Source organism: Varroa destructor, unplaced genomic scaffold (genome assembly GCF_002443255.2).
Source record: "Varroa destructor unplaced genomic scaffold, Vdes_3.0 BEIS01000001.1, whole genome shotgun sequence".
NCBI classification, from domain to species: domain Eukaryota; kingdom Metazoa; phylum Arthropoda; class Arachnida; order Mesostigmata; family Varroidae; genus Varroa; species Varroa destructor.
In genome coordinates this window covers 54,612,187-54,639,643 of record NW_019211454.1, presented here as the reverse complement: position 1 = coordinate 54,639,643, position 27,457 = coordinate 54,612,187, and the positions used below count along the sequence as shown (strand labels likewise).

The 27,457-nt window shown below is 42.1% G+C and overlaps 1 protein-coding gene across 5 annotated transcripts in view; it reads left to right on the top strand.

The window, feature by feature from the left end:
* LOC111249096 (uncharacterized) overlaps nt 1-18,883 on the top strand; it is a 110,068-nt gene extending 91,185 nt beyond the window's left edge. For all 5 annotated transcript variants that reach the window (XM_022802468.2, XM_086986598.1, XM_022802487.2 and 2 more), the window contains 6 exons: nt 3,127-3,221; nt 3,471-3,579; nt 8,592-8,682; nt 8,879-8,987; nt 9,268-9,787; nt 13,893-18,883. In XM_022802468.2, coding sequence (XP_022658203.1) covers nt 3,127-3,221; nt 3,471-3,579; nt 8,592-8,682; nt 8,879-8,987; nt 9,268-9,787; nt 13,893-14,062 — 1,094 coding nt within the window. In that variant the 3' untranslated portion in view covers nt 14,063-18,883. The remainder of the gene's footprint in view (nt 1-3,126; nt 3,222-3,470; nt 3,580-8,591; nt 8,683-8,878; nt 8,988-9,267; nt 9,788-13,892) is intronic.
* Nucleotides 18,884-27,457: the final 8,574 nt, after the last annotated feature.

The following is a 27,457-nucleotide window of genomic DNA, read 5'->3' as shown; positions in this document are numbered from 1 at the left end:
AACTAGGACGAAAGAACGAGACGCGCAACCCGAAATATAGAGATGGGCCGCCTATTGGGAAAACCAAGGGAAGAGTTGACAAGTTTTCTCTACTTCATGTATTCTTCTCCGACGATTCCAGTAGCAGAAACAGCGAAATAGATGAGGAAAAGGGTAAAGAGCAGAAACGACAGTAGCAGTGTTCGCCGATGCAGGCATTCGCTAAAACCGTTCGCTGCCGCCATGGCTATCGCTGAGGACCGACTGCCAATCAAGATCGAAGCTGTTGCTACGGGATTTAGTCATAGGTCTGCTTCTGGCGTTTCTTGCTTTTGCTGCTTCCACCATATTTGTTGTTAGCTTCGGGCTGGAAATTTGGGTAAAGCGGGCTAGCTTACGCGAAACCCTAAGGCAGATTGCGCACTCCGATAGTGGCATTAGCTGCAGGGGCAATATAAACGGAAGCACGACGGTGGAAGGAGCGCCACGCGTCAAAACATCTGGTGGCATCCTGGTCGACGGCTGAAACCAACCAGCAATTCCGGACAGTAACTTGATGAGACGGCCAAACCGGGAATCGGACAGAGCACTTCATGTATCATCTTCCGAGCTCTGCCCTAGATGTTTTCGCAGACGCGGCTGCAGCTAACAAGCCCTAGTTGCTTTGGCCGCTACTTGATTAGCCCACTGCGCATGTTATCCACCTATTCAGTAGACTTGCTTCTTCGTTGGTAAGTGCTGGGTCATTAGGGTCGCTTACCATCTGCCCGGTAGAATGATTACACAGAGATCCATACCTGTGGAAAACCTGCGGCCAAACATTGCTGGGATACCTCGCCGATCGTTGTTCGCTGGGACTGACATAGAGGTCTGGCTTTGAAGTGAAGATGCTCGACTGGGAGGATTTGCTTTCGTTGGTGCTCGCATGTCGGCATGAGTGCATTACACTTCGGCATAGTCAGAAATTGATTAAGGAGGAATGGATGACTTTCTATTAGGACAATGCGCAGTCTTGAGAGCAACGGGAAGCATGCGTGCCAAGCAAACAAACTCGCCTTGTCTGTCGTCGATGAGGGTCGCGCTTATCAGTTCGGAATACATCAACATCAACAGTGTCATCTCACTTGTACTCTGTAGGGACCAACGTAGAAAGACTAGCTCACCAGCGACACTGCGTCACCTAATGACAGCAGGAGCGGGACATACAGAAAGGTAGAAAAAATAATGTACGGCGGGCATACAACTCAGGGGAGTCGGCATATATATATTTTTATCCTGCACATACACGAAGATACGTGAACGCCAAGTTGCTGAGAAAGGACGACACAGTGATGACAAAACAGGTCTGAGACAAAAACGACGGTCAAAAAAGCATAGTAGATTTAGCAAGTAACAGTTTACTAAATCTGACTAGTAAGTTACTACAGAGAAACATAACTCTAAAAACTAAAATGTTTGACAAATTTGATGCGTTTTAGTATCTTTATTGGCACGAAACGAGACGGTTTATGAAATAACGATTAATTTGAAAATCAGCGCATTAGCTGATCCTAGTTACTTCGGCACCTTTTGTAAACCTAATTGGCCCTACTTGGTCTTGTGCCTGCCTTTGGTACCCGTCCAAGCTCGTATTTGTGGGATTGAATTTGTGGGAATTAACGAGATAGTCATATTCTTTCTCTGAACACCGAAAAAAAACGTCTAATGTCGGCTCTAAATCAGTCAAACATATGTATCAATATTTCACGGCATATCTACAGTTTGGTTTAGGACATGCAAAGCACAGTTTATCCCTAAAAAATATATTTTTACAATCTATCCAGAATGTAAACGCAATAAACGGATTAATGAATAAGCCCTGTCAGGCATCGCACGGATATCTTAGGACACAGATCCGCGAGTATCGTTACGTTCATAACACTCCCATTATTTATTTGCATAGTACACATTAACTCGTGCTCAAAAGTTCAAGAAGCCATCTCGTCTTTGCATCATATACTAGTACCATTGTGTATTTATATTGATCCTACTCATTCGACACTTGCCCCAGGTTAGTCCATATCTCTGCTACTGTCGTCCTAATCGAAGGGGACGTTTGGAGACGGTCTGTCTTTGTCGATAGATCGAAATGGCTACAAGTTGCGGACCATTGTTAAGATCCCGAAACTACAAATCTCTTCTTATAGTTCAGTTCACTGAAGAGGGGATTGGTTAGTGTCGAATCTAGAACAGGGGAATTGCTGGAATACAGAGGGAAAATAAAAGACGTCGGCAAGTAAGGCCTTAACGAGGTCACTAGCGTGTGCTGCTACATATCTAATACCAACGCCACACAGGTACTCACCAGGTGTTCGATAACGCTCTGGTAACAATGAAAACATGGTAGCAGTGCCTTACACACTCGGCGATCGAAACCGCTGATGCCACATAGTTAAAGTGACAGTCGAACATAGAAAAATACTTTATAGACCTTAATCTAAAGTAGTGACATAAAGTGTTGCCGTTGGTGCACGTTATCTCGAACTTACGGGGTACGAATATAGCTAGCAGAATTTATCTGGATCTGGAAATCTGTCAGACCGAGTGATATCTCTTAGTCTGGAAGGCTATTTAGATTCGCTATCATTCTATGGCATATTGTTATCGTTATCCGCTAGAACAAATCGATATCCTGCTGAAAAGTAATTAGGTAGATGTACGTACATAATCATTGTTCAAATGACAAATTTATCAGATGATTATTAGTCATTCCATTAAATGGAGCATTCAAGATTAGATACATATCAATACTTCCGCAGATATGACAGAGACAAATTGAATAATATTCAAGAATACAGAGTACTAAAAAGAAATGTTTAATAACAAGTGAATTTTCTCCAAAGCTTTGCTGGTTGTTGTTTTTGCTGATCGATTGCGAAGTTAACCTTTATTTTGCTTTTGTTTTTTATCCTCGTACGGGGAATAATTTAGAAAGTTTTAACCGAAAGCTTGACAAGGATTGACCCGGACGATATCAACTACGTATACATATATCTTCTAGTATAGACGTACTAGCAACAGAACCGAAACACCATTGAATGTAAAACTGTTCAATGTATAATTGCATATAAGTTTTCATTTTCTTGTACGACGTGTTAATTATTTCAGATGATGAACGTACAGTTATGCTTCCGGCTGTGGTCACTTCGAAGTTGGTGTCTAACCTCAGCGAGGCTACCGAATACGCTGTAGTACTTTCTGCTGTGAGTCTGCTTAGTCGATCGATTTTCTCCATCCCGATCCTTCTCTTTAACGGAGCAGATCGCCGGTGTAAAGCCCCTTATCTAGACCTCTCTGTTCGTTTTGAGCGGAACACGTCAAAGCTAAACGCATTCATTGTTGTGATAGGTTTACTTTTGGACAATGAGCTCATTTGAAAGATACAACATTACTGTCCTAGATTAGTCCCGTATAAGGACCGACGGCGATTCATACTAAATCTACTACTGCAGGTGTACCCCAACATCCAGACCTCGCCGGCTCCAAAACTGATTATCCGGACGGACTACGCTGTCAACGAGCTGCCCATAGCCGATGACACCTTTGTAGACCACAAAATTGGTTAGTTAAGGATTCTAGCTTTACCATTTTATTCTTGATATGCAAAGCTTCAGATCGGACGTATCTATTTTGCTATAGTTTGAAATCCATGCGTGTTGATGGCGTCCGTAATCGGGCAGGAGGAATGCAATTAAATATATAGGAATGCTCGTTAGAGGTTTACGTTCACAAAGCACGGATAAGTGGGGATAATTCTACAAACCGCCATATTGACGCTGACAAATTATTCAAGCATTTAACTGACCAATAAAAAACAAGTATCACCGTAATTGAGGTTTCTATGCTTCGAAATAATACCCCAAAGAATCGCTATGACAATGATGAAAACTGAACCTGAAATATATGATTGCAAACGTCAGGTCCCTAACTCTCAGCCGTGATTTCAATTAGCTGTTTAGCTGTATTGTTTAGCTTTTATTGCAATTGTTCTTTTTTTTTTTTTTTTATAGTAATACTACGCGAATTACCTGCTACTATTGTAAAGTTATGGTCGTTTTCATCGGCTACACTCCGAAAGAGTCGTTTAACTCTGGGACACCAAACCAATGTAACTGAGATCTCTATTTCTCGTATCGACTTGAAAGATCCCCGTGGCCATAGCTTTAAGCTGTGGGCCCACCCATCACTGCAGCTCGACGCCTTCAGAACGTCTTGCCGCAAACGTTTGCTGCAGTGGGGAGAGGGTGAACAAGTGTCGCAGCAGGTTCCAGTAGCGGCCAGCTACCCAGCTTGGAGGCCTGTATTGATTTCTTGCACAGTGTAGACCTATTAGGCGGATAGAAAGAGATGGTGAACTTCGGCCGTTAGAACGGCAAAGTAACCATTGTTCAGCTGGCGCCTCAGTCTCTGGATGACGGCGAAAGCTTTCAGACGCGCCTTGCTCGAGTCAACCAAAGCAGTAATACCTCAACAGACGGCCTGCGGCCGCCCTGGCCGCGAAACGCATCGCTAAGCTATGTGAAACCCGTTCAGTTTTTTCTCAGCTCTCGCCCCAGCTGAACTCCTCACCCTTTCAGAAGCGTTCGAAATCCGTACCAGCTGTGACCGACTCCGCACAAGACCGTGAGCGATGGTTTTTTGTCCGTACGACCTAGGCGTAGCCGGGTGCGCGCCAAGCCGTGTGAGGAACCGCAACCATTGCAGCCTGCCACTGTTTTTAGTAAGGAGTCAGTCAAATAGGGTCATTCAGAGTCCCTAGACGCCCACGGCGCAGCATAATCATACCATTTGGTAGCTCTTTCAATTACAAATGTCAATGTACATTACTTATATATTTAAATTTACCATATTAGACCTAATTCACCATTCTACTGCTTGTCTACTTCATCGATTCGTGAAACGGCGTCACAGCACGTGAGAGAAACATCGATGTAATGATACTGTTCCGTGATAGTAAGGCAGTAGCGTGTCTACTTGCGAACTTTAGAAGCAAACGAAATAGCCTAGGTTCAAAATTGGCCAGTAGACATATTTCGTAAGACTAGCTGTTTGAACTAATGCGTAACCGCGGTAGAACCAGACGTAAAACTTGAGACACTGATATAGAGATCAGCATATATTAGGTCACAACAGTCGACGAAGACCATGGAAGCTTCTATTTGTATTTAAGAAGATTTCTTAACACCTGTTCATTGTTTCGTTATCTAGTGACGATAGATGATTGGAACAGATAACCCGGGAGTAGTCCTCCTAATAAAAATAACCCAGTCAATTTCCTAACAATAAGGGCCTTACAAGCTATCACTTCTATTGACTTTCGATAACAATCGTCCTGTTTTTCGTATTTAAGTATTTTTCTAAGTTCACTTCTGTATATAAATTTAAAAAAACTGTCCCTTCGAGTGAAGTAATTTTTATTTAATACTTTTTTATTATGGTTTTAATTTGAGACTTCGTTGGCGTCCTTATTTACGCTGTTACTTTATCTATGTTTTGTTCTAAAATGAATATCTCGTAGTAGCGTCGTAAATGATGTCGGGTTGAAAAGCTCATACAAGCAAACTTTTCTTCAATGGAGGAACGACACAGTTTAATACGTTGTTATGAAATCATCGGGTCTACGCAGACGCACTAAACAAGATAGTTCCTAGAGGTGATGCTATTCCGTAACGGCATTTACCACACTATCAGTTATTTCTACAGCCATCTTCGGAACAAATCCTCATCTAGACATGAGCGTATCGTGCCACAACCGCCCCCTATACAATAAGTCACTCGACATTTCATAATAAAGGGACGCAAAAACGTATCACCGATTGGTAAAGGATGTCGCGCCGCGTTTACACCATCCAATAACCACTGCTCACCCGGCAGCGGTTGTCGCCCATGCGGATGTTCCTGGATATTCGTTCGAATGTTACTGAAGAGACGCATCAAGAAACTCCTCACATACATATATTGTTAACTCTTTGTTGTAACTTTAAATATTACAGTTAGAACTTGCTGTAAAAACTTTTTATGATCTCTTTTTTCTCAAAACAAAAATTTTATTTCTTTCGGAAGCTGTGGTTTACAGTGGTGAAGTGTATTTTGAAACAAAGGTACATCGTTTCTACCGTTGTACGTACCATATTGAAAAGCTAACAACGGAAGCTGCATCGCGTAGTTAGCTTTTCATTTTTGTTAATCTTTTCAGAAAAGTTACGGTAAATCTGTCATAAAAGCCATGGCTCTAGTTTCCATAACGTAGTCGTCCTGCTTGTCGCGTCCTGCAATAGTCAATTGAGGCGCAGATTTCGGTGCGCGAACCGCGACACTGCGCATTGCTTCCCGTATAACTTTAACGCGATATTCTAAAGGCGTTCTATTTACCGAGAGTGGCCAGTTGCTTCGGATCATTGATTACGGTGTGTGCTTCCACGTCGGCAAGATGTATTGTTAAGTTCGAAGGGATCGCTATACTCTTTGTATGTATGTGTACTTGACATAATAACAAAGGTAGATCAGGTGCCGCTTTGCTTGTCAGCGGCGTCCTGTCCGATAACGTTTTAACCAGACACACGAATTAGCTCGAATAACTGTCATTTTTTCAGTGTAAAGTCCAATCTATTATAGTACTATGCAGGACGCGTCTGTTCAAATCGATATAAGACGCGGCGACTTGTTGGAAACGTTCATCAGGCCTGCCTAGCTAGCCGCTGTCAAATGAGGGATATCGACCACACTATTATATTGATGATGTACATAATCGTATCGGCTCGTGCGTTTCCAAGAACTGCGTTCTGCGAATCATTTCCCCATATGCTCCCATATACATCAATGATATTCGCCTATATAGTGCAAATCCTATTCAAGTTACACAATCAGTGCAGCTGCTCAAATATGTTATAGAATAGGATAGACCCTTGACCATAGATACGGCCTGCCAATTACATGCTGCAAACCTAAATATATATATACATAATGTCTGCTACAGTTCTATCACTTTTAGCTGTTTACGAAGTTGCTAGAAGAACAATTTCACTTTGGTAACCCAGAAAAGGGTCGAAATCTTTAAGAGACGAAATAGCTTTATGTGCCACTCCTTTAAAATGTACAGTGAATACAGAATGGCGACACCTGAAGGATCAGCAACCGAAAGCCGGCGAAAATCCAGTAGCCTTTGAAACAGCTGTCGCATGCCCTGTCCACAAAAAGGTTCAAAGGCAGATCCCTCTAATAAGCAGGTGCTACAGTTAACCTCTGTGCCGCACAGTCTTGAGACGGACAGCAGCTCCACTCATATAGCAAAATGTCGACGCACCAAAACTGATATTGGATGCACAGTTTGTTCACAAATCAGGACCGCATCGAAAAAGATTACACTTATTGGATACCCACCTTGATTGGACAAGTAGATACAACCAATAAGAGTTCTTGCACGCTCCCCGCCGCGTTTCGAAGTGGATTGGCCTGATGCTTTCCTTAGCAGTGCAACTTCTAAAGTTCTTGTAAACAGTTAATATTTTAAGAATCCTAGCGTAATACTCTAGCGTGCATACACGTGAAGACCGTGAAGATACACCACGAACCTCTAAATAATTTTTAAAACAATAATGTTCGGCAGGCTTTATGCTGCTAGACTTTTCGAAAGAGTCTTTCATTTCAAAAAAAGATCTGGGGATGTGTGTTCATTCCGAACAAGGGAGTTCAAAACAAACATGTGGCATAAATAGCATAAATCTTAAGTCCCCTAATACCATCAAAGGTTCGTTCAGGCGTCATTACTTCTATCTCTCAAAAATATTTAGATAAGACGGCTGGTTTTGCCCTACGCGCAACATAAGATTGCGACGAGATGCTACGGTCTCTTTTCCAAAAATAAGGTATTCTGATGTCTATAGGAAACCGCTTCGTATATACATTAAAATAATCATGATCAGCGCGGCGCCAGTATGGTCGAACTTCTCTAAAAGGTCCAGAATACGTTTGCAAACAGGACAGCATATAAGTGTGATTGTAGTATGATTATAGTCAAGATTAGACCTAGTTTAGAGCTTTTAAAGATGATTATTGATAAAACGCCGCTATCCTGTAGAGATCCAGAGGGTTGTACATGTGAAGATAGAAGTTAGTTATTAACAGTGGTCCGCTAACAGAATGGACTGTTACTCGGCAATCCTTTTACACAATTATTTGTACGATCATGGCAATAGGTCTGGCCCCGGGCTGCCACCATATCTCGTGTCTCTCGTCATGACATACAAAGGGATTTACGTATAATTATTCCAAAAAAATACGCGAAACAGAAGGCAAATGACGAATATACCAAGCACTATAAGCTAGTAGTAGTTCGGTAACGTGCTTGTCCTGAAATCGTCGTTGACTATCTTAATAATTAGGCAACCGATTTTAAACGGTTCAGCTTTACAGTTATCTTAGGGGAATGATCGATGGTGTCGTCTACAACATGCCTGTATATGACGGACATTTTTGTGCGTCCCTGAGTCAGCTTTTGGAAATTGTTTTTACGGGTCTGGAAAAGTGCACTTAATAGTTTTTTGTTGAACATTTTCTATTGGTTGGCTTCGTAGAGTGCAACTGCTCGGAGCCGGGTATGTTGGCCTGCACCCGGACATCGTTAGATTCCGTCGAGTGCGCCTGCTACGAAGGATACCAGGGACGGTGAGTATGGTTAAGCAGCGCTTGTTAATAAATGTTTCTTTACAAGCCTTGTAGTTGAACTCAGACATATGAATAGAAAAACTAGAATAATGAAAGGAATACAATAAAAAGAAATGTAATCGATTTCCGAGCTACCAGGAACGGATTCATAAACGAGAGCAAATTTGCATCTTCTCTGACTACTACTGGCTTGCAGTTGGTGCGAGCGCTGTTCCCCAGGATTCGTGAAGGATGTAAAAGAGTGTGTCAAGTGTCCTTGCTCTAACATTACGTCAACCGGCGTCTGCGACGTCGATCCCAGAACGGTAAGGATAGAGCTGCAATAAGTTTCCACTTTACTCATGCTCAAACCAAGGGCATACAGCAAATATGGGTCTATGTCAGCTACATACTTCTGCTTGAACAGTTAAATCGATACGTTCGATGGAAGTAGCATGTACGCCTTCTGTCAGGGAGTATGCAGGATTCAGGCCTATTTCATTATATACGGCATTGCCTGTATTTAAAAGAAATTCATTGCTACTTCGATTCGACAAACGATCAAAGGCCCAAGTACTATTTATTGGTGGTTCTGCATCGTTTCAGGGCATACCACGTTGCGAATGCCTACCAGGGCATCGGGGTGCAGAATGCAATCAATGCATGCCGGGTTACCACCGGCGTAGTGAGTCGACAGGCTGTCGACCAATCAACTGTCTGAGCTATTCACTCTGCCAGGAGGAGCCTGATAGGCCGGGCTGTCAGGACTGTGACTTCAGCGTGCAGTTACACGAGTCGTTCTCGCCGGTCGCTCAGAAAAGCAACGCCGATCCGTTCGCCCAAGGAACTCTGACGGTGATCGCCATCTTGTCTGGATTCTGTTTTCTTCTGTTCGCAGCCACGCTGGCCACATGCTATCATCATCGGAGAAGGGCGGGTCTTGTTGCTCTTAGTAACTCGCCAACGTACTGGAACGCGATGCCGCCGGACGCTCAACAGACGTTCGACTGCAACGAGTATATCCAGATGGGTCCGGCCAACGGCACACTTCATCGAAGGGAAAATGAAGGCTATGGTGGCTATCAGGCAACAACTAAATTAGCAATGCAGCTCGTAAATCAGCAGGGTGAGATTTAGTTTTCGGCAATACGCACCTCAAAGGAAGTTTGTCTAGATATTTGTTCGGATTAATGGTGAAAACGATACTAGACGGCACATATGATGCAAAGTTTCTACATTTTTAAAACTATTCCAAGGCGCGTGATGCAATTCGCTATCGCAGAATAGGCGCAATCTAGCAAGATATTTGCTCCTATTTAGAGCGTATAAGCCATTCGCATTAAATTCATAAGTTACTCTAGGTTCGAAATCAGGCGTAGGCACACTCGTTTCGAAAAACACCAGCCGCTTATAACTAAGTATAAAATATGTATTGAAATGGCTGATATTTAATTTTTTAAAACGTTCTACAAAAGCTATCCCGTAGACTTTAACGTTGCTGGACCTCGTTGTAATTATTACATTTTTATTATTATTATTGTGCAAACGATTCGATGTGGGTACTGAGTAAATCTTTCGAGTTTTATGTGCGGTGCTGCCGTTAAGCATTGCTCCGGTGGCCAACTCCTGAGGCAAAAAGGAGTATGTTTATAATCGGTTTCAGCTGGTACGAATAAGAAATATTAGTAGAAAGGTTAAAAATAGTGAAAAATCCATAGGATACGGAACGCTGCTTCTCGCATGTGTTACAAACTAACACATCTCGGATAGAAATTATTTTGAATTCTGGTTAACTAGAGACAGCGTGGAACAGCCTATCGTGAAATTCGGTACGAAAGACGTACGATGAGATGGAATTTACTCTATTAGAAACGTTTGTACACATTTTGTGTCGTTACCCACACAGCCCCACAAACCCAATCGCACAATGACAAGAACCGCACGTTCGTTGAAGGTTTTCTCAAATGATGCACTTGTGAAAATATAAAAAATCAAATTTTAATCTGTCATGCATATATATAAAGCTTGTACGTGTATCGATGCCTCTATTTTTTGGAGGCGCCATCTCATTAGAAAATCGGATTAGATACGGCATTTCATATGGTATCGGCCTCACTGAAGAGAGGTGGCTACATGGCGCCGGCCGAAAATTGGCTTTATGTGAGATTTCCTATTTTCCAAATCATCGTCGTCGTCTTCATCAATGCGACCTTTGAAGATTTTGGAAGAACACACTCTGCAGTGTGCAGGTACTTACGTCGAGATCGTGACACAATTGCAGGCCGGCTTAGAGAAAGTTGCCAGCATCCGTTGGACTAAAACATAACCAAGTCTTGTAGGAATCATGAGCTCTCTTTTTTGCATTTACTTAGTCACTTAGTAACACATTCAATGCCAAGAAAAATAGATTTTTCTGATTCTTCTTTGTAATTTCTACATTTAGCTACTGTTGTCACAGGATACAGCGCCGGTTAGTGTTTTATTTGCAGGAACTTCATCTAAGGGTTGTGGCGTTATTTCCAAGAAAATTGAATTGTCGCTTGGATCGATGTGCCGTAACGGCCTCCACTGGTTAAGAGGTAAACCTCAAGGACCTTTAATAGTCTAACCGAAATAGGCCGGAACCAGGATCTGGAGTTCCCCCAACAGACCTATAACAAAGGGACATGTCACACATACAAGCAGTTATCGACCTTCATAGTAATATTTTAGTTATCTTCTTTTAATTCTTCATTTTACTGGTTTTTCTAACAACGTCATTGGGTGTAGACGCCATGGCAGCGCAGAGAAATGTGCGCTGGCCTTTCTGTTTACGCCGGCTAACACCGATCTTTGGGTAGTACTATCGGAGTGGTCTATGATAGGGTCTACTACAAGAAGCGTTTGATTCATATCACCACTTGCGTCGCAGACGAGTTTATCGGCGGCATCGGTTATTGTTGGAGAAAATTTTTAAGAGTACGAACATGTAGTACTTACATTTCAACCTGTGTTTCCCGAACATAGTGATTCATGCCAAACTCGATCCACAAAAAATAACAAATAATTATTACTGTTATTAATTTTTTTTTCTGAACTATCATACATAAGCGGTCTTTGTAGCTTGGAAACATTGCATAAAAGAATACCACTGAAAAATACAATTTCACCCACAGATTACAGCAATTTAATTTACAAATTACGGCAAATTATTGTCGTGAACAATGAAGCTTATGCATAAAAATGTAATTTATCACGTATAAAATGCCCCCGACACTTACTTGGAATAGAAGTCAAATGAAGCACGATTCAGATTCTCTCTAATTTATAATTACTATATTTCTAGCTATTATTGTATTTCCATAATATGTAGCGTAATACGAACCATACCAAAATAGCACCATACGTCATTTTAAGTGGCTTGTAAAAAAAAAAAAGAAAGGATACCCAAAATGACTCTTCGGAAAGTCTGAAGACACCTGCAGAATAGCTACACCACCTCTGAAACACTTTTGAAAAAACTTATGTGTACTTGATAAACTGTAAAGCAATTCATTGTGAGGTCGCATGAAAGCTGGAGAAGAGAATTATTTAGCGATGCGCCCTGCTTTGCAAACCTCTATGGCCTGATCGCATTCCGCTCTATTTAACCGCCAGCAGCCGGTCCTATCGCTTAGCTGTGTCTCCCTATGTATCGTAGTATTCTCTATTCCACATATTGGATGTTCCTTCTAGCGTAACACTGGTTTGACCGAACGTTGGGGTGTCATCGAGAACAATAACAAACCAATAAAGAGGAAAACAGTGACAAAGCTTTTGTCCCGGAAAGCTTCGTGAAGGCTAAATGTTGCTGCAGCGAACGCACCCGCTAGCTAAAATGGGGCATTCTTGCCAACGAAGTCCATGATATTCATGTTTAATTGGACTAGGCGTCACTACACCACACCAAAAGCTGTTTTAAAACTTAGATATACAGTGACCTAGTCAGCAGTAGACTGTAGTAAAGGTTTTCATTTTCTAGACAGACAATGCTATATGCTTCTGTGATAAAAAAAAAAAATATATATATATATATATCAGAAACGACGCACAACGCAATACAAGTCAACATACGGTTGTCAGACCAAGCAAAACCTTGTCAGATTACGAATTCTGCCCACCTTGGTTGAACTTTCATTTTTTTTAATAGTAAAATACGCCGGTACGGGCTATTCTGGATGCAGTAAGGTGGTCCTCACTTGGGCCTGGCCATCGTAAATAAATGAACAGGATGATTGTTGCCTGCTTTACTCGTGTCTCTCTAACGCGTACATCGGTTAAAGTGGCGAAAAAATAGCAGCTTATCTTCTTCATAACCTTATTGAAAAATACTACCGGCATATTTGAAGAACTAGTTTTATTTTTCCGCTAAAAAGACAACGGATGTGGCTATTAGGTGTGCGTCACGGAGGTATTGCTTAGACTAAATCAAGCCTTCGCGCGTTCTCTGATCGAGTCGGTTTGTCTGCTACCGACCCAGAACATGGCGTCGTAATGATATGTACGGCACGATCATGATAAGTCAAGACTTTTCTTGAAGTTTTTTTCGGATAGATGTATGAAAACGTTGTTGTATGTTCATGTTCATGTTTGGCAAAAAAAAAAAGAGGTTTAAATATAGAGTTGCCGTAACGTAAACGTCTGATGAAGCATACGATTGTATTTACGTTAACAATAACCATCGTAATATCATTCGACCATATTTGTTGTTTAATCTAGATGATGTTGGCTGACTGCGCGTTATCTTCCCTAGCGTCAATACTTTTTTTTATTGAATGCCTTTTTATCTTGTTTTGCAATACTTAGTGAAGCCCAAACTTTATGACCATGATGATTAAATTTCGTAGCAAAAATTCATCCGTTTTGCTTATATTTCGGCAGTTACTAAACTGCGACTAAATAGTAGAACCGACTTGAGCAAGTTTTAGTCCTACAAGTCTATAAATATGTCCACAAGTGTTATTTTTGCAGCATGTTTGCTATGGGTGCGTGTATCGCAAAAACAATTCAGCTTTGCAGGAAATGCAAAGCTACTAAGTTTATAAATAAAATTCTTGTCAAAGCCTCTTATTGCAGTTAGTTTTGTTTGCAAAGTAGAGGTACAGAGCCTGAAAAACGTGATATACATCAAAGGTAAGTCTAGTGCCATCACAGCAGCATCCTGCTTGAACTAACATCTTCTATGTATCTTGTGTATGACTTTTGCAAATCAGGTGACCGGCCTTCCGACTACTCAACGCGTGCGCGGCACGGTTCTTTGCACCGTGGGGCGTCTGCAGTTTCACACGCTGCCCATGACCACATCGATACAATGGTTTCATTGGATAATAATGACACGACGCCCAAGGTCGCACGAGCCAGCAGCGAAGACTTTTGCTTATAGATTGCTTATATAGTGCAGCAATCCTTCATCATAGGGTGTGACGGACACGCCTGGCAGGTGACTGAGATGCCGGCACATTCTGCATGCATCCTGCTCTCTCATATGCGCCGCTATGCGCTTACGTTAGTTCTCTCGACTGTAGCATGCATTGTGCAACTCGGCAAGCAGCCTGCACGGAGAATCTAAAGCGCCGTCAAGGCAGAAATCGCAAATTGCTGTGGGAAGCTTCTCTTCTGCCTCGTCCTCACAAAGCGAACGTACGAGTGCAACTTCCTTTGATTAGTCACGGGGCGCCCTGACTGCTTATCCAGCTAGTCAGTCAATTCGTGTAATTCAAGTATACATACGTATAACGTTATGATGCGTGAACAACGGGGCAATGCTTGTCTGCTGTCTTGTCTGTCTTTGTATCGTAAGTGCGTTAGATCCCGCGTCTTATATATGACGATGGTGAGCCACGATTCTGGGCAGCTCGCTTTGCCAATGGGAAGGGCGTGGGACGTGGGACCAGAGCTCAGGCCAGGCCGTTTCTTTGTTGCAAGCGACAGGAGGTCTGCTGCGAGGACACAACGCGACGTCCATTACAAGCGTCCTTCTGCCGACGGCGGTCTGTGAGGTCTGAAAGGTACACGTACAGTACGCCCATTGGAGAATACGGCTATGAAAGCAAGCTGCCGCCAAGTCACAACAGCGTAATTACTATTTATTGCGCCTTTGGGATTCAAAGCTTATGGGACGGAGGTAAAAAGGGGTCTGCGGGATATAAAGGGAAAGCAGATAGCAGTGGACCATCGGTTCATTGCCGCTGCATATCCGAGAGACACTCCCGTTTGTAGCTTGCTTCGCGAGTTTCGCGGCGAAGACAGATTAGCGTTTAGCTACTCTTGAACCCCAAGTCTGAGTGGATCGTTCTTGAAGGCAAGTATAGAACGAGGCCAAATTTGGCCCTCCGAATACGTATTCCCTTCGACGAGGACTAACGTCACGCATACTTACATTGTTTGCTACCCTCACACCTGTAAAACGGGGACGCTGAGTACTCCAGGTGAAGTAACTCAGGTGTTCAGAAGCGACTCAGTCAAAATAGACCAGATAAGAAACCGGAACTAAAAAACAACAGTTACCTCTTTCACATCTTATATAACAGCGGACTCAACAATGGAAATAAAGAAGAAACGAAACCAAATACCCCTCAGTCGGTACATGCTTACATATATGTGGGCGGTAACACAAAAAAGGATGCAAGCGGCAGTACGGACACATATAGATAACGACAGAAAGTAAAAGGGGGGCCGAATAAGCAATGACAAGTGTTCTATTGAAACTTATCGAAGTCAAAAATGATATATACGAGGCAGGGAGACAAAGAAAGAGATAGGGATATATGCACTGCACTTGAGCAAATACTATTATAGTACGAGTTAATAAATGACCGTTGAGGTTAAGTATGCATGAAAGTATTATTACTACTCAAATGATACCCATAAATAGATATATGCATGATACATTATATATATAGCAAGTACACAGAGTATACATCCTATCGCTGCGAATACACATGTACATACATACAGATAAATCTTCATAGGGTAATTACTGCCTCCTGTCGATGTTGGAATTGCGTCGAATTTTTCATGCGTTAAACGACAGCAACAACGGCAACGGGAAATCATTGAACGGACGTAATAACGAGTCGCTGAAAAACTATATCTTACTATAGAAACGTGTATGGAAGATTGCTGCATGGTCACGAGATACGCTAAGGGATTCATTTAGTTAGCTTGTTTGCATATACAATATGCATCGGTTTTTGATTGTATAGGTTGGGTCGACTTTTATAATGTGATTTTGTTATTCAAACGACTCCACCTTAATGTTTCTATAGGCATCTTTCCTTACTACTCACCTGCTACCTACCCGTAAGCTAGCCATTCAAAAACGTAAGGCACAGAAGTATGATTGCATCAGTAAACTATCTGTTGATCTTCATTACCTATGTTGTGCATGTGGTCCAGCGTAGGACGCACGACAGGGACTGACGATGCTAGAGCCAGCGGTTTATTTCAGTTCCCTCTGGCAGAACATCACAAGCGCTATCGTGTGGGAACCTTTACACTGCTTAGGGAAATATTAGTGGTGATGAGAGCATCGGGGTGGCGTAAGCAAAGGCGACGAAGCCGCCGGTAGAGGCGTTTGTTGTCGTTGCCGTGGCAGCTGGTTCTTCGCTTGGCGGGATGACGTTTCCACCTTTGTTGAGCTGCTAAATCCGCCTATCGTCTTTTCGCCAGTTCTTCTCCGTCAGCGATCGTTGTTTCGGTTCGTTGTCGTTTGCCCCTGTTCCCGTGTATCTCTCAACATTACCCACTTCCGGATCCCTTGCCTAGTTCCTTTTCCAGCATTCTATCCCATACGTCCGAGCACTGTCGTAGTCACCACACCGCCTCTTTCTACTCTAAGGGCAAGAGGAGTTTCGTCAGTTCTTCTCACTTGTGTATCGTTTCGAAAAATATGACCCTTGTTCTTTTTTCGGTCCCTGTGTTTGCAGTGACGGCAAAGGCTCCCTTAACCCCACCTTACCCTTCTGCTTGCTCTCCTGCTTTGTCGTCGCCGTTCCTTTCCTATTTCTCTTACTCGCTCGCTCGCTCGTTTTGCGTTTTTCGTCTGTCAAAGGCAACCGTTACCGATGATACTTCGCCTGCCTTCATAACATAGTACTTTTGCCGGAGTTACCCCGCACTCTCTGAACTTTCATGCAATGGGGCCTGAATTCCACCACTTTCCTTGTGCCGCTTACTCGCTTGTTCAGTTTTCTGGCCCATCGTTCAAGCCTTTGGCCTGACCCAGGCCATTTGCTCCTTCCTTCGTTTAGTTCCCGGATCGGTTTGCCCCTGGGGCACATCCTGCCATCCATGCCCTTGAATCCCGTCATTCACCGTCATCCTCTTCAGTAAGACAGTGGCGCTGGCGGCGACAAACGAAACCGCCGCGGTATTGGCTGTGCCGTTAGGCCCAGTTTTCAACCCCCCAGCGTCAAGAGACTCGATTAGGACCTTGAAACTACATAGACGTCCTAGCCATTCCACAACCAGCTCCACTAAACTTGAGCTGGCTAATAAGTCCAGAACTTTCAAACGACCTGAGGAGCACTCATTCAGACACATAGACAGGCACATGTCACACGACGACAGCTACTTAGAAAGGCTGGGCAGTATCGTGGTTAGTTTGTGGCCGTCTTACCTATAATCGTCGATCCTCAATTAATAAAGACTCCCTCTTCCTAGAAGCAGAATTGATAGCCAAATTCTTCGATTCGGATGACGTCTACATACGCGCAGGGAACGTCCCCATCTTTTCGTGTCCTCTAAAGTACATGACATAACAGACCCAGCCAAGCCTGTATCAACAGGTAGTTTTGCCTGCCTAGTGTCTCAATGGTAGCAGTGCAGCAATAAAAGTGGAAGATTTCCTGTAAATAAAAGTGCAGCAATCAAATAAGGCACAAACTTTTCCTGTGAAAAATTCGCTGACCTAACCCCTTAGCTATGTCACGCAAAAAGGTGATCACGGCTTTTGGAGAACGAAACATTTGATTCAGTAAAAAATAGCCGCTTGTCGATACTACTTGCGTAAGTGGCTGATACTGTGAAAGGATCGAGTTGAACCAGGAAGAAGAGCATCACGGGTTAAATAGACGAGCCGGATTCTGGATTAATCAGTAGTTCAATTCAATAGGGTAGCAGCCATACGTACATTGCAAATGTCTACCGTGTAACGCTGATGTTACGGAGATAAATTACTAACGATACGTAGCACATCCCTGTACAGTTGCAAGCCTTGTTTATACCTTTTTACGTAAAGCTGGTGCTCAGTATACCAGGATGAGTATCAGAGAGACTGAACCTGTTGATTATTGTAGTTGATTGAGTAAGTGTCAAGAAAAGGACGCTTTATCACAGCCATTAGGACAGCAGAAATCTGAACGAATATACATAAGTGAATAAAGCCAATGTCAATGTATAGAACGATATTATGTACCATATTGTAGTAGAAATTACAGTATCACTAAAAAAAAAAAATATGTAATGTTTAACCCTATTCATTAAAAATGGCCAGCTAAATCTGTGATCACCAGATAAAAATAGCTGAATGTCTGTTTCACAGCGTAAGCTTGTCGTCAATAGGACAAGATGACCTTATACATACATAAATATCAAGCATTAATAACAACAACAACATACAATGGAAATGGCAATACTACACAGATGCTACGGAGATTATGAGAACGACACAAACAGCTAACATATCTCTTCTCGCCATCAGCCACACCATTCCTGAATGGTGATTGATTCTGACTACACAGTCATGCTACTGTTACTATGATTGAATGATGAAATGGCATCAAAGATCGTCATCAAATATGGAGTTTATACATATACGATTCGGAATATTGAAAATGGATAAAAAAAAGAAAAAAAAAAATAGAGTGACTGTGGAGCCTAAATTCAAAGTAATTCACAATACTAAAATTGTATCAAAAATAATTCAACATTAAATTGTACTTATGGCCAGGTAACTAACTATCAAACACGAAGGACAGAAAAACAGTCGAGAGTTACACAGCAAGAAAAAATGTAGCCGTTTTTCCACAGAGTGAAAAATGGAAAAAAGATAACCAATTGTGTGATGGGGTGTGTTATTTTTGTGACATATAGGCAATGAGGAAAAATATTATATAAACGGCAATTAGCACGACGACGATGATAATGAGGAAGGTAAAGCTGAAGGATAAACCCAAAAATAAAATCATACATAAATAAAGTACCATCTGGTGTCTTTTTTACTTGCTTCTTTAGCTCAGAACTATCGCCTTGTTGAACAAACCCAAAGCGATTTGGATATCTTTACTATTAAGTAAAGAGACTGAAAGACAACGCCAGCGGCCGTTAGATTAATTATATAGTTATAGTAAGCCGGTTTGGGCAGCTTCTGAAAAACGTTCACTATACATTTTGTCTGCACACTTGGGTTAAATTGCCTCAGCTTCAATGGGCACCTTTAAACCTTTGCTTTACTGGATTTTCGCCCGTTTTAGATGCATGCAGCACGGGCACGGAAGACGAAATCCAAAATAAAAGCAGAAGTTAAAAAATATGTAAACGTCTTGGCCCATTCGGCAGAACCCTGAACCGTGAGGAGAAGCCATACGAAAGTAAATTCATTAATTTTACTACATGAAAATAGAATTTCAGCAAAACATACGTAAATATATAATAATGCAGTATATAGTAGCACATCTACCTTATATTATTTGAGATTAAATATAATTTACGGCCAAGCATTTCTGTGCAAAAGTGCTGGACTTACAGAATATGAATGAGAAAATGTAGTTCACTGTTGCTCCTGTAGGCGTCTCACTAGGGATTTCGTTCAAAGTTTTATAGGAAAAAAGATCTCAAATGAGACGTTTTGCTTAGTAAACAACGATTTCCCGCTCCAGCCCGGACTCGCCTAAAGAACTGGCTATACATACACATAGAAGGAAAGATTTACGTCAAGCAATTTAAGAAAATCAAGGGCTCTTGACACTTTTAGTGTGATAACATCGTTGCTTCACTTCATAGCCATCGCGCCTAGATTGTTTTTCTATAAATTTGATGATACTAGGAACTATGTATCAGTTATCATTAGTTAAAGCTCAGAAGGTTTCAACAGGGTCAACTATTTAGTGATTCCGTATAGACATTATTAATATTACTGGCTTTTCAAGCACATGTAATTGTTTAACACCTATTTTTTTTTTTTTCGTCAGTTTATAACACTCGTATACCAAGAGCCTTTGAAACGAAATACCTCTACAAGCTATTAGTAAGTGTTCCCTGGCCAACAGACATTATCAATTACGGTTCGAAGACTAAAAGGCTTCTCTGCCAGATCTTATTTTCATTGTGCTTCTAAGAACAAGCATAATCCTAAGAAACATAATCGAGCTCAATACAAGCATCCTAAGCTAAAGCAATTCTAACTTTGGGTTTTTTTTTTTCTGGTACATATCAATTTTACTATGTAAGCTTACCCTTTTAAACGGTCTGGTAAACTTTGCCGAACTAGGCAATCATACTGTGCAGTTAAAGTCATCATAGTAGCCAATAAAATTATACTCACGCCAATAAAAAGAATACACATCGTAATAGCGTTGGAGACGGTGAATGTGAACAGGTTTCTGCATTTATTATACAATATATTAGTTGAAGACCTGTTTGCTCAAAGGCTTCAGATAAAACAAAATCAAGATAACGAAATGTCTTCTCACTTAGAGTAAGCTTTAATTACAAAACGTAGGACGCATATATGTATTCTACAGGCATAGGACTGTTGTTGCTTTCTACCTACCATTGAACTGTTTTTCAACCACGCGTCCTAGTGCATTTGCTCAGAATAACAAGTTCCTAAATCGTTCAAACGATCAAAGACGCAGGAATTGTGTGCCCATATGGATCCGCCTGTTAGAATATAGAACATCTATTTTTTAATTATTTTTTTTATATACACGCGTTTTTTGTAAGAGAATTAGTTATTAAGTACGAGACATGTTATTCGACTGCCAAAAGATGCAATCTGTTGATACACTACTATAATATAGGGTGAATATAGTTATATATACAGTTGACAGGTGTGGCTGAAGTATAGTAAAGACAAACTGTACGTAGAGATCAACAGACAGCTGCTTACGAAAACCAATTATCATCATAAAGGTCTTATCCAGCATCATCCATGGAGCAGCAAAGGGACCGGGAGCTTCGCAGAAAAGATGAAGGCACCGATGTGGTGGGCGGATATGAGTCACACGTAACACGTTCGTTCATAGGTCCTTCCTATGCGCCCGGCTTCAGATAGACCCAAAGTTATTGTCCTCCATTAATTATCTTAACTCCGATTTTCAGCCTACGCCGAGCGTCGGCAGTTAGACACGTAGAAACCGCTGAGTAACCCTCCAATTGGAAGACGGCCACAATGGCACAAAATATGGCGCCGGAGTAATTAGGAAAACGGAAATGCTAAGCTTGCAAAGCCTAGTCGGGAGACGCTGCTACAGCAAGGATAGTTCAGGGGAGACGTGAGGTCTACCAAGAAAAACCCTACAGGGAAGAAGGGCAGGGGAAAGTAGACAGACAAGGAAAGACACAAACGAAAGATAAGCGAATTATGAAACTGAAAGAGCAAAGCAGAAATGAGGATAGTTATGCGCTAAGTGAACATGACGCGCAATTGCAAAGGCCATCTGCAAACGGGCCTAGTTTTCCCCCCATCATCACACAGTTACCCTCTTTACCTCTTTACATTAAGAGGCACAAACACACCAAACGACGCCACCATTAAGAGGAGATACTTTCGCTGGATTCGAAATACATATTATTCTGCGGCTTGGAATTGTAGGGCTCGCCAATGAAACGCATACTTCCTAAAGTAATGCAAACAGAATAAGGAAGACAGACAGGATAGCTTTTTTTCCTTTTTCAAACCTCGCCAACTTCAGTTGACTATTTTTATACACAGCATTTTGTCTCTATTTCCTCACACGCCTGATGCAATCCACGTTCATGCTGTAACATATGGAGAACACCCAGCTAACGGTAATGCGCACTCTTTCAATTCATAGGCTGCTCCTGCCGTAGTAGAACCCCGGCATACAATGCCGTTGACAGTATTTCTAGCTGCAATACCCTCTAGCCGTTGGGAAGACAACATCCTAGGCAGGAAAAAAGAAGTGCAGACAAGAAGGTATAACCATTCGACCGTTTAACAAGCAAGTCACTGCGTTGCATAATACAGCTGCAATGGTAAAAAGCAACGCTCAACTATGTAACCGACTTACAGGTAAACCAGTTGTAGTTTTACAGTAAATAAAAAAGAAAAACATATTTGAAACATGGCGAAGTCTATGTAAAATCCGATCGTTATATAATGGCCTACGCTACCGAAATTAATCGCGATTGAACCAAATTCCTTGGCGAGTTTCTATTCACTCGCATAAAGAGCGTGTTACTATCTTCTGACATCTTCTAACCTCTACATGACGGCATATTTTATCATGTATGTTTAAACTTTTCAAAACCGTGTGTTTTTTTAGAATTATCGCGCTTATTTGCCTTGTTATTCCAGGTTGTACTCTTCCACTATGGTCATCTAAAGCAACGCTCGCCTCTTGTGGAAGGAATGGATAAAATCTTCTCGGTAAACTGAAATGTGGCAAATAAAGTTTAACTATTTGCGTATCACCGAAAAAGTATATACTATCCGAAGCTGGTACAGTGCAGTGTAATTATGTTTCTTCTTATTGACTGAAATCTACAGAAGTGCAGCCAGGCCACGGACGGAGGGCAATTACTGCGAGAAAATGCAAAGGTACGAAATCACAGTGAATGACGACGCCAGCTTCCGCCTTATGGATGGATGAATGGGACGGATCCGTACACGGATGAGCGCTTACATTGTAGCCGACTTGCGTTCCTCGAACCTCGAGGGGCCCAACGCCAAAAAAAAGGGCCATTCTGACGCAGCTAGAGAAGAGGGTCTGGGGAAAGTGGCTTTGCGATAAGATCATTTGCTTTCACTGGGCCATGAAGCTCCAGCTGGGCAGTCACACAGCTCGCTAAAGCAGACGGTGCAGGAATGATCGTAACGATCACAGAGATAAGCTGTACCCTTTTTGCAGGCCTCCTCGATGCTTTTGATCGGAGAAAAAGCAAAAATGCTATAGGCCCGACCAACGGCCTGAAAGTCCGCGCTTTAGGATCTTTATAAGGAAGATAAGCATCAAGCGTCGAGTTTTTCTAAGGACGAACGTCATCTACAGTCAAAATCGGAATATGGAGGAAAAAAGGAAAAAGGAGAACCGAAGTAGGCTCAAAAGTGAGCTTTCAGTGCCAATAAATATGCCTCCAGTTAAAAAAAAGTTTGCTGACAGTGAAAGGGTTACCTGTGTCAATTAACCATTTACAAGAATCGTAAGTTATTTTTTTCTACTAATTAGCAAAGCATACTATCTACACCGAGATATCCAGGCTAATAGAATACTGATCTTATGAACTTAAAGGAGCTTTACTGATCGGCCACCATCGGTGATGCTGACCATTTTTGTCAGTTTGCTGACAGCTGGATAGTTGATATCCGTATAGCGGGCCAGGGTTAATAAACATTGCTGAAGAGATTACTTACAACAAAGCTTGTGAATTACTCAAAAATTACTTCCCGAAAAATCTATCATCCCGAAAAAATATCATCAATGTGATTGAGCTGCTCTTACCAAAACAAAAAAAAAGCCGACGTATAATATTACTGAAGATCTATTTGTCATTGAAAGCGATACATCCGCGTACAATATATGTACATACTGTATGTCTGTATTAAGAGTAAGTTCGAATTAAGCAATTTGAAATGTATCACACATAACAAATGTATTTACTTAATAACAGGAAGTTAAGTAACTATAATCGCATTTATAAGTTCTTTATAAGACTTTAACATGTCTCCTTGTGTCGACGTCAAGCGCCTTCCGATGTAAACTTATAGCAGACGTAGTAAAATCATAACACGTATGTCGAGGTTTAATAACTGCGTGTATCGCCGTACCCAAATCGGTTCGATGGTGCATTTTTGGGTACTGCAGAAACTTACGGGCTTAAGGGATCCAGCGGAGCCTACTTGAAGAAGGCTAAAACCTTTCTGACAAAAACATTACGTTTCATTGATTTGCTGGAATCGTCATACGAAGACGTTTTGCTAACCAAGCTTGGTGCCGGTCAGTATGAGCGCATAGAAGTGAGTGTTACTCTTTGTGGACGATCACTGTGTATTGTAAGGACCCGACGTGTCTTGTCCTGTAGACTTTAGCCACGTAGGCGATGAAATAGTCATGGGTGTTCTCAAATCGGTTCGCTTGTTTCGAACTACTCGTGTGTTATATTCGAAATTATGCGATCCTGTATTCAATGCGCCGTCGCCTATTAACGGTAACCCATACTAGGGGCGATCAATTTTATTAATAGACATCCACACAACTATAGCGTTAGACTTGAGAAAGCATGCCTATTTCTCTTGTGTTGCCATATCATAAATCGGTTAACATAAAGATAAGTTTCCCAATCAACCGAACTGCCGTTTTCAATCGATTTTAGCTAAACGGAAGCTTTTCTACGCGGTTTTCAATCTACAGGTTGCACTCGACGTTTGGATTTAACTGGGATCCTGCTGGTGCTGACAGCGTGCCGTGGTATCTCCATCAACTGATTCAACTATCAGGTAACTTCAAATTAGATATACTTCGCCTAAAATTAGCCTAGCACAGCAGCGATACAACAGAATATACTGCAGAATGCGATAAGATTCTGCCCCTTCTCGATAACCAACTCCAACAGTCGTTTAGAGGAAACGCTGCTGCAGAGTATGCTTACTTTCATATCTGTCATAGCTGTATCAGGTACAGTGATATCGGTAACTGCTTCCCCAGCATCGAGTACATTACGCACGGGACATCACCACCGATAAGCCATCATTACATATGATAAGCACGATTAGTAACTAGTGTAGATCATCATTTATTTTGCGAGTTCATTTTTGTTGCGAGTTTGACATTGGTTTCGGAATACAGGTAAAACTGTAAACTTGCTCCAGGGGCTTGGATTGGGTATCAAAAGCCTGAGGATGAGGCGTCTTGAAACTTTTGTGCAACTACCTTGAGTCGTATCCAAATATTAATAATAATTTTTTCAAACATATCAAAAAGAGCAATTACAAATGCCGTTTTTTTCTTGCATAAAGTAAAGGATGACCGTTGAAGTATACTTAAATATTGTAACTAACTCAATTAAAAATCAACTACCGGAAAATCCGTATCTAGTTATGCGCATGCTTCTATCATTCACGATGGCCATTTATTTAAAATTTAGCTTATGAGATTAGATTTAAATTATAGGAGTGGATCTGTGAATATGCAATTATGGCCGCTGAGCTTATTTCGGCAGGATCGTAGCGTAAAACAACTATCCACTAACACTTCTGTAGTATATACAACTGGTACGATCAAGTGGCATCGTTTGATGATCGGAGATATTCGATGATGAGTCTATCAATCGATCTGTGCCACGAGCGATAACAGGCCGTATGAACTTGCCTTTTTCAAGACCTCGTTTAGGCCTCCTTGCCTCGGAAGCAGAGGTCATAATCAGTGTCATTAGCATCAGTACTATACTCCTGGTCGCAGAATATATCATTCAGCTATTCTATTGGCATCATCACTCGTAAGGCCACCTTTCTGATCCCGTTTGTCCGGCTCCAGGTCCAGCCAATCACCCAGCAAGTAGAAGCAGACCCTATCTTTGTAGCATCTCACTATCGGATAAGTATCACGACCTAAGCCACTAGCCCAGGCCTTTGACTGTCTTCGCAGCCGCCGACTGCAAGGACACGGGAATGCGAGACGCGTATGCTCCTGTACAACGCAACGAACGAGGTTACCGGCTTGCAACCCGTTTTCCAGAAGGAAAGTAGCTTAGTAGTCTATAGTGCCGTGGCAGTAGCAGGACGGAGCTGGCAGCTTTGCTGCCAACGTCGGCAAAGCCGACAACGTCTGAAAGGCAAATAGAGAGACAAAGAAGCAGGCTAGACCAAGGATAGCAGCAGCAGTAGGTGGCGGCTATTTCTGCCTTCGCGGCGTCTTCGTCATCCGTGCTAGTGGCGGTATTAGAAGCGGTCGTGCCCGAAGCCGACATCGGCTATACTATCGACAAGGCTGGCGATGCCGGCAGAGACGTCGTAGCTCCTTCCATGTTCTCTTTCCCGCCGATTCTGCCATATTATAGTATAAACTTCCTGCTACATGATAAGTCGTTGACTACTAGACTGACTCGTGGATATCGCCGTATTATCTACAATGCAGGATAATTAATTCTCCTTGCCTAGCTTACCCAATGCTCCTCCCCCATCCTCTTCATCTAAGGCCGCTTGGTTGGAGGCTTGACCCAGTCAGTGACCCCCTTCTACTATACGCTCAGACTCTTCGTGCGGAGGATCGTTAAGTCCCAGGCCCTCAAAACCTGCCTCCTGGCGCATACGCTATAGTATAAAGTGGCAGATCTCCCAAGGACGATAGTAAAAGACTATATAAATTCCGTTGCGAATATCAAGCAAAGGCAATATAAGCTAGTATGCTTAAGGATAACAACAACTAGATAGATCCATGTAAAATTGACGATACCTGTAGGTTAAAGCGTTAGAGAGCTTGACGGAAAGTGGAGCAGTAGCAGCAGCAACAGTAGCCACGGTGGATTGAACAGGTATGTATCATCCAATCGCACGTTAACGTCTTTGACATCTTAAGCCAACAGACAGGTAAGGGCCTATGTTCAGCTGGATCCAATACAGTCGATATATAAGGACTTCAAAGCAAAATGGTTTCCTTAGCAATTTTTTTCATCTTGGCATAAAACAATGCAGCTAACTTACGCAAAGTGGTGGTGTCTTGAACAGTGAGAAATCCATTATGAAACGCTGTTGTTGCCCTCCAAAATTTAGAAAATATTATTGCCGGTTTTATTATACCGTGCTCAACTTCGTCAGTGTTGTTTTAAAAAAGCGTAAATTAAAAACGTACAGTTTACATACAAATATTTTGAGCGTACGAACATTTTTCCGACGTTGCCGCAGCTGTTGCCACAGCTGATGTTCGTCCTTCGGCGGATTTTTTCTGTTAGGCTGTTCGGACATTTCTTTGCTCAGGCACTACTTTCGTGCCGCTAATGTATCCTTGCTCAGCCCATTCCGTTTTATCTCTGCAATCCTAGTCTGCCTTTCGTTGCGCGGTTTGCCGTGTTTTGTACTGCTTGGGTTACTATGTAGGCGGTGGGCGTACCAGTACTCGTTTTTGGCTCTCGTAGACACACAAATGAAAAATGCTGATTTCCTCTTTTTTTTTTTTGTGTTCTTTTCATATACCCTCTCGTCTACTACCTGCTCTTTACATGTGTATGCTTTACCTCTATTCAGCTCTGCATTTCGAAGTCTCGTACTGGCCCTTCCTCGTCCTCAAACCGCTGACTGCTGCCATTGACATTCCTTTTTTACCCCATCCCCCGTAGAGACGGATCACGGAAGTCAGCAGTCTTTTTCATCGTTAGTAACAGCCGTGCCATTTCCTTTTACCCACCAGTTCAAGTATTAGCCTGAACTTTCCAGGAGTGGCTAAAAAATTATAATAAATCTAAAAAGCAATTACATTGTTATGCTGTTCGGGTAGATGCATCCGTATTTCAGCCTGAGCAGACAGTTCTTTGTGAAGCCTGATAGTTTACTCTAGGCGGGCTAGTCGAATGTATGAGGCAAAATTCGGCCTGATACGTG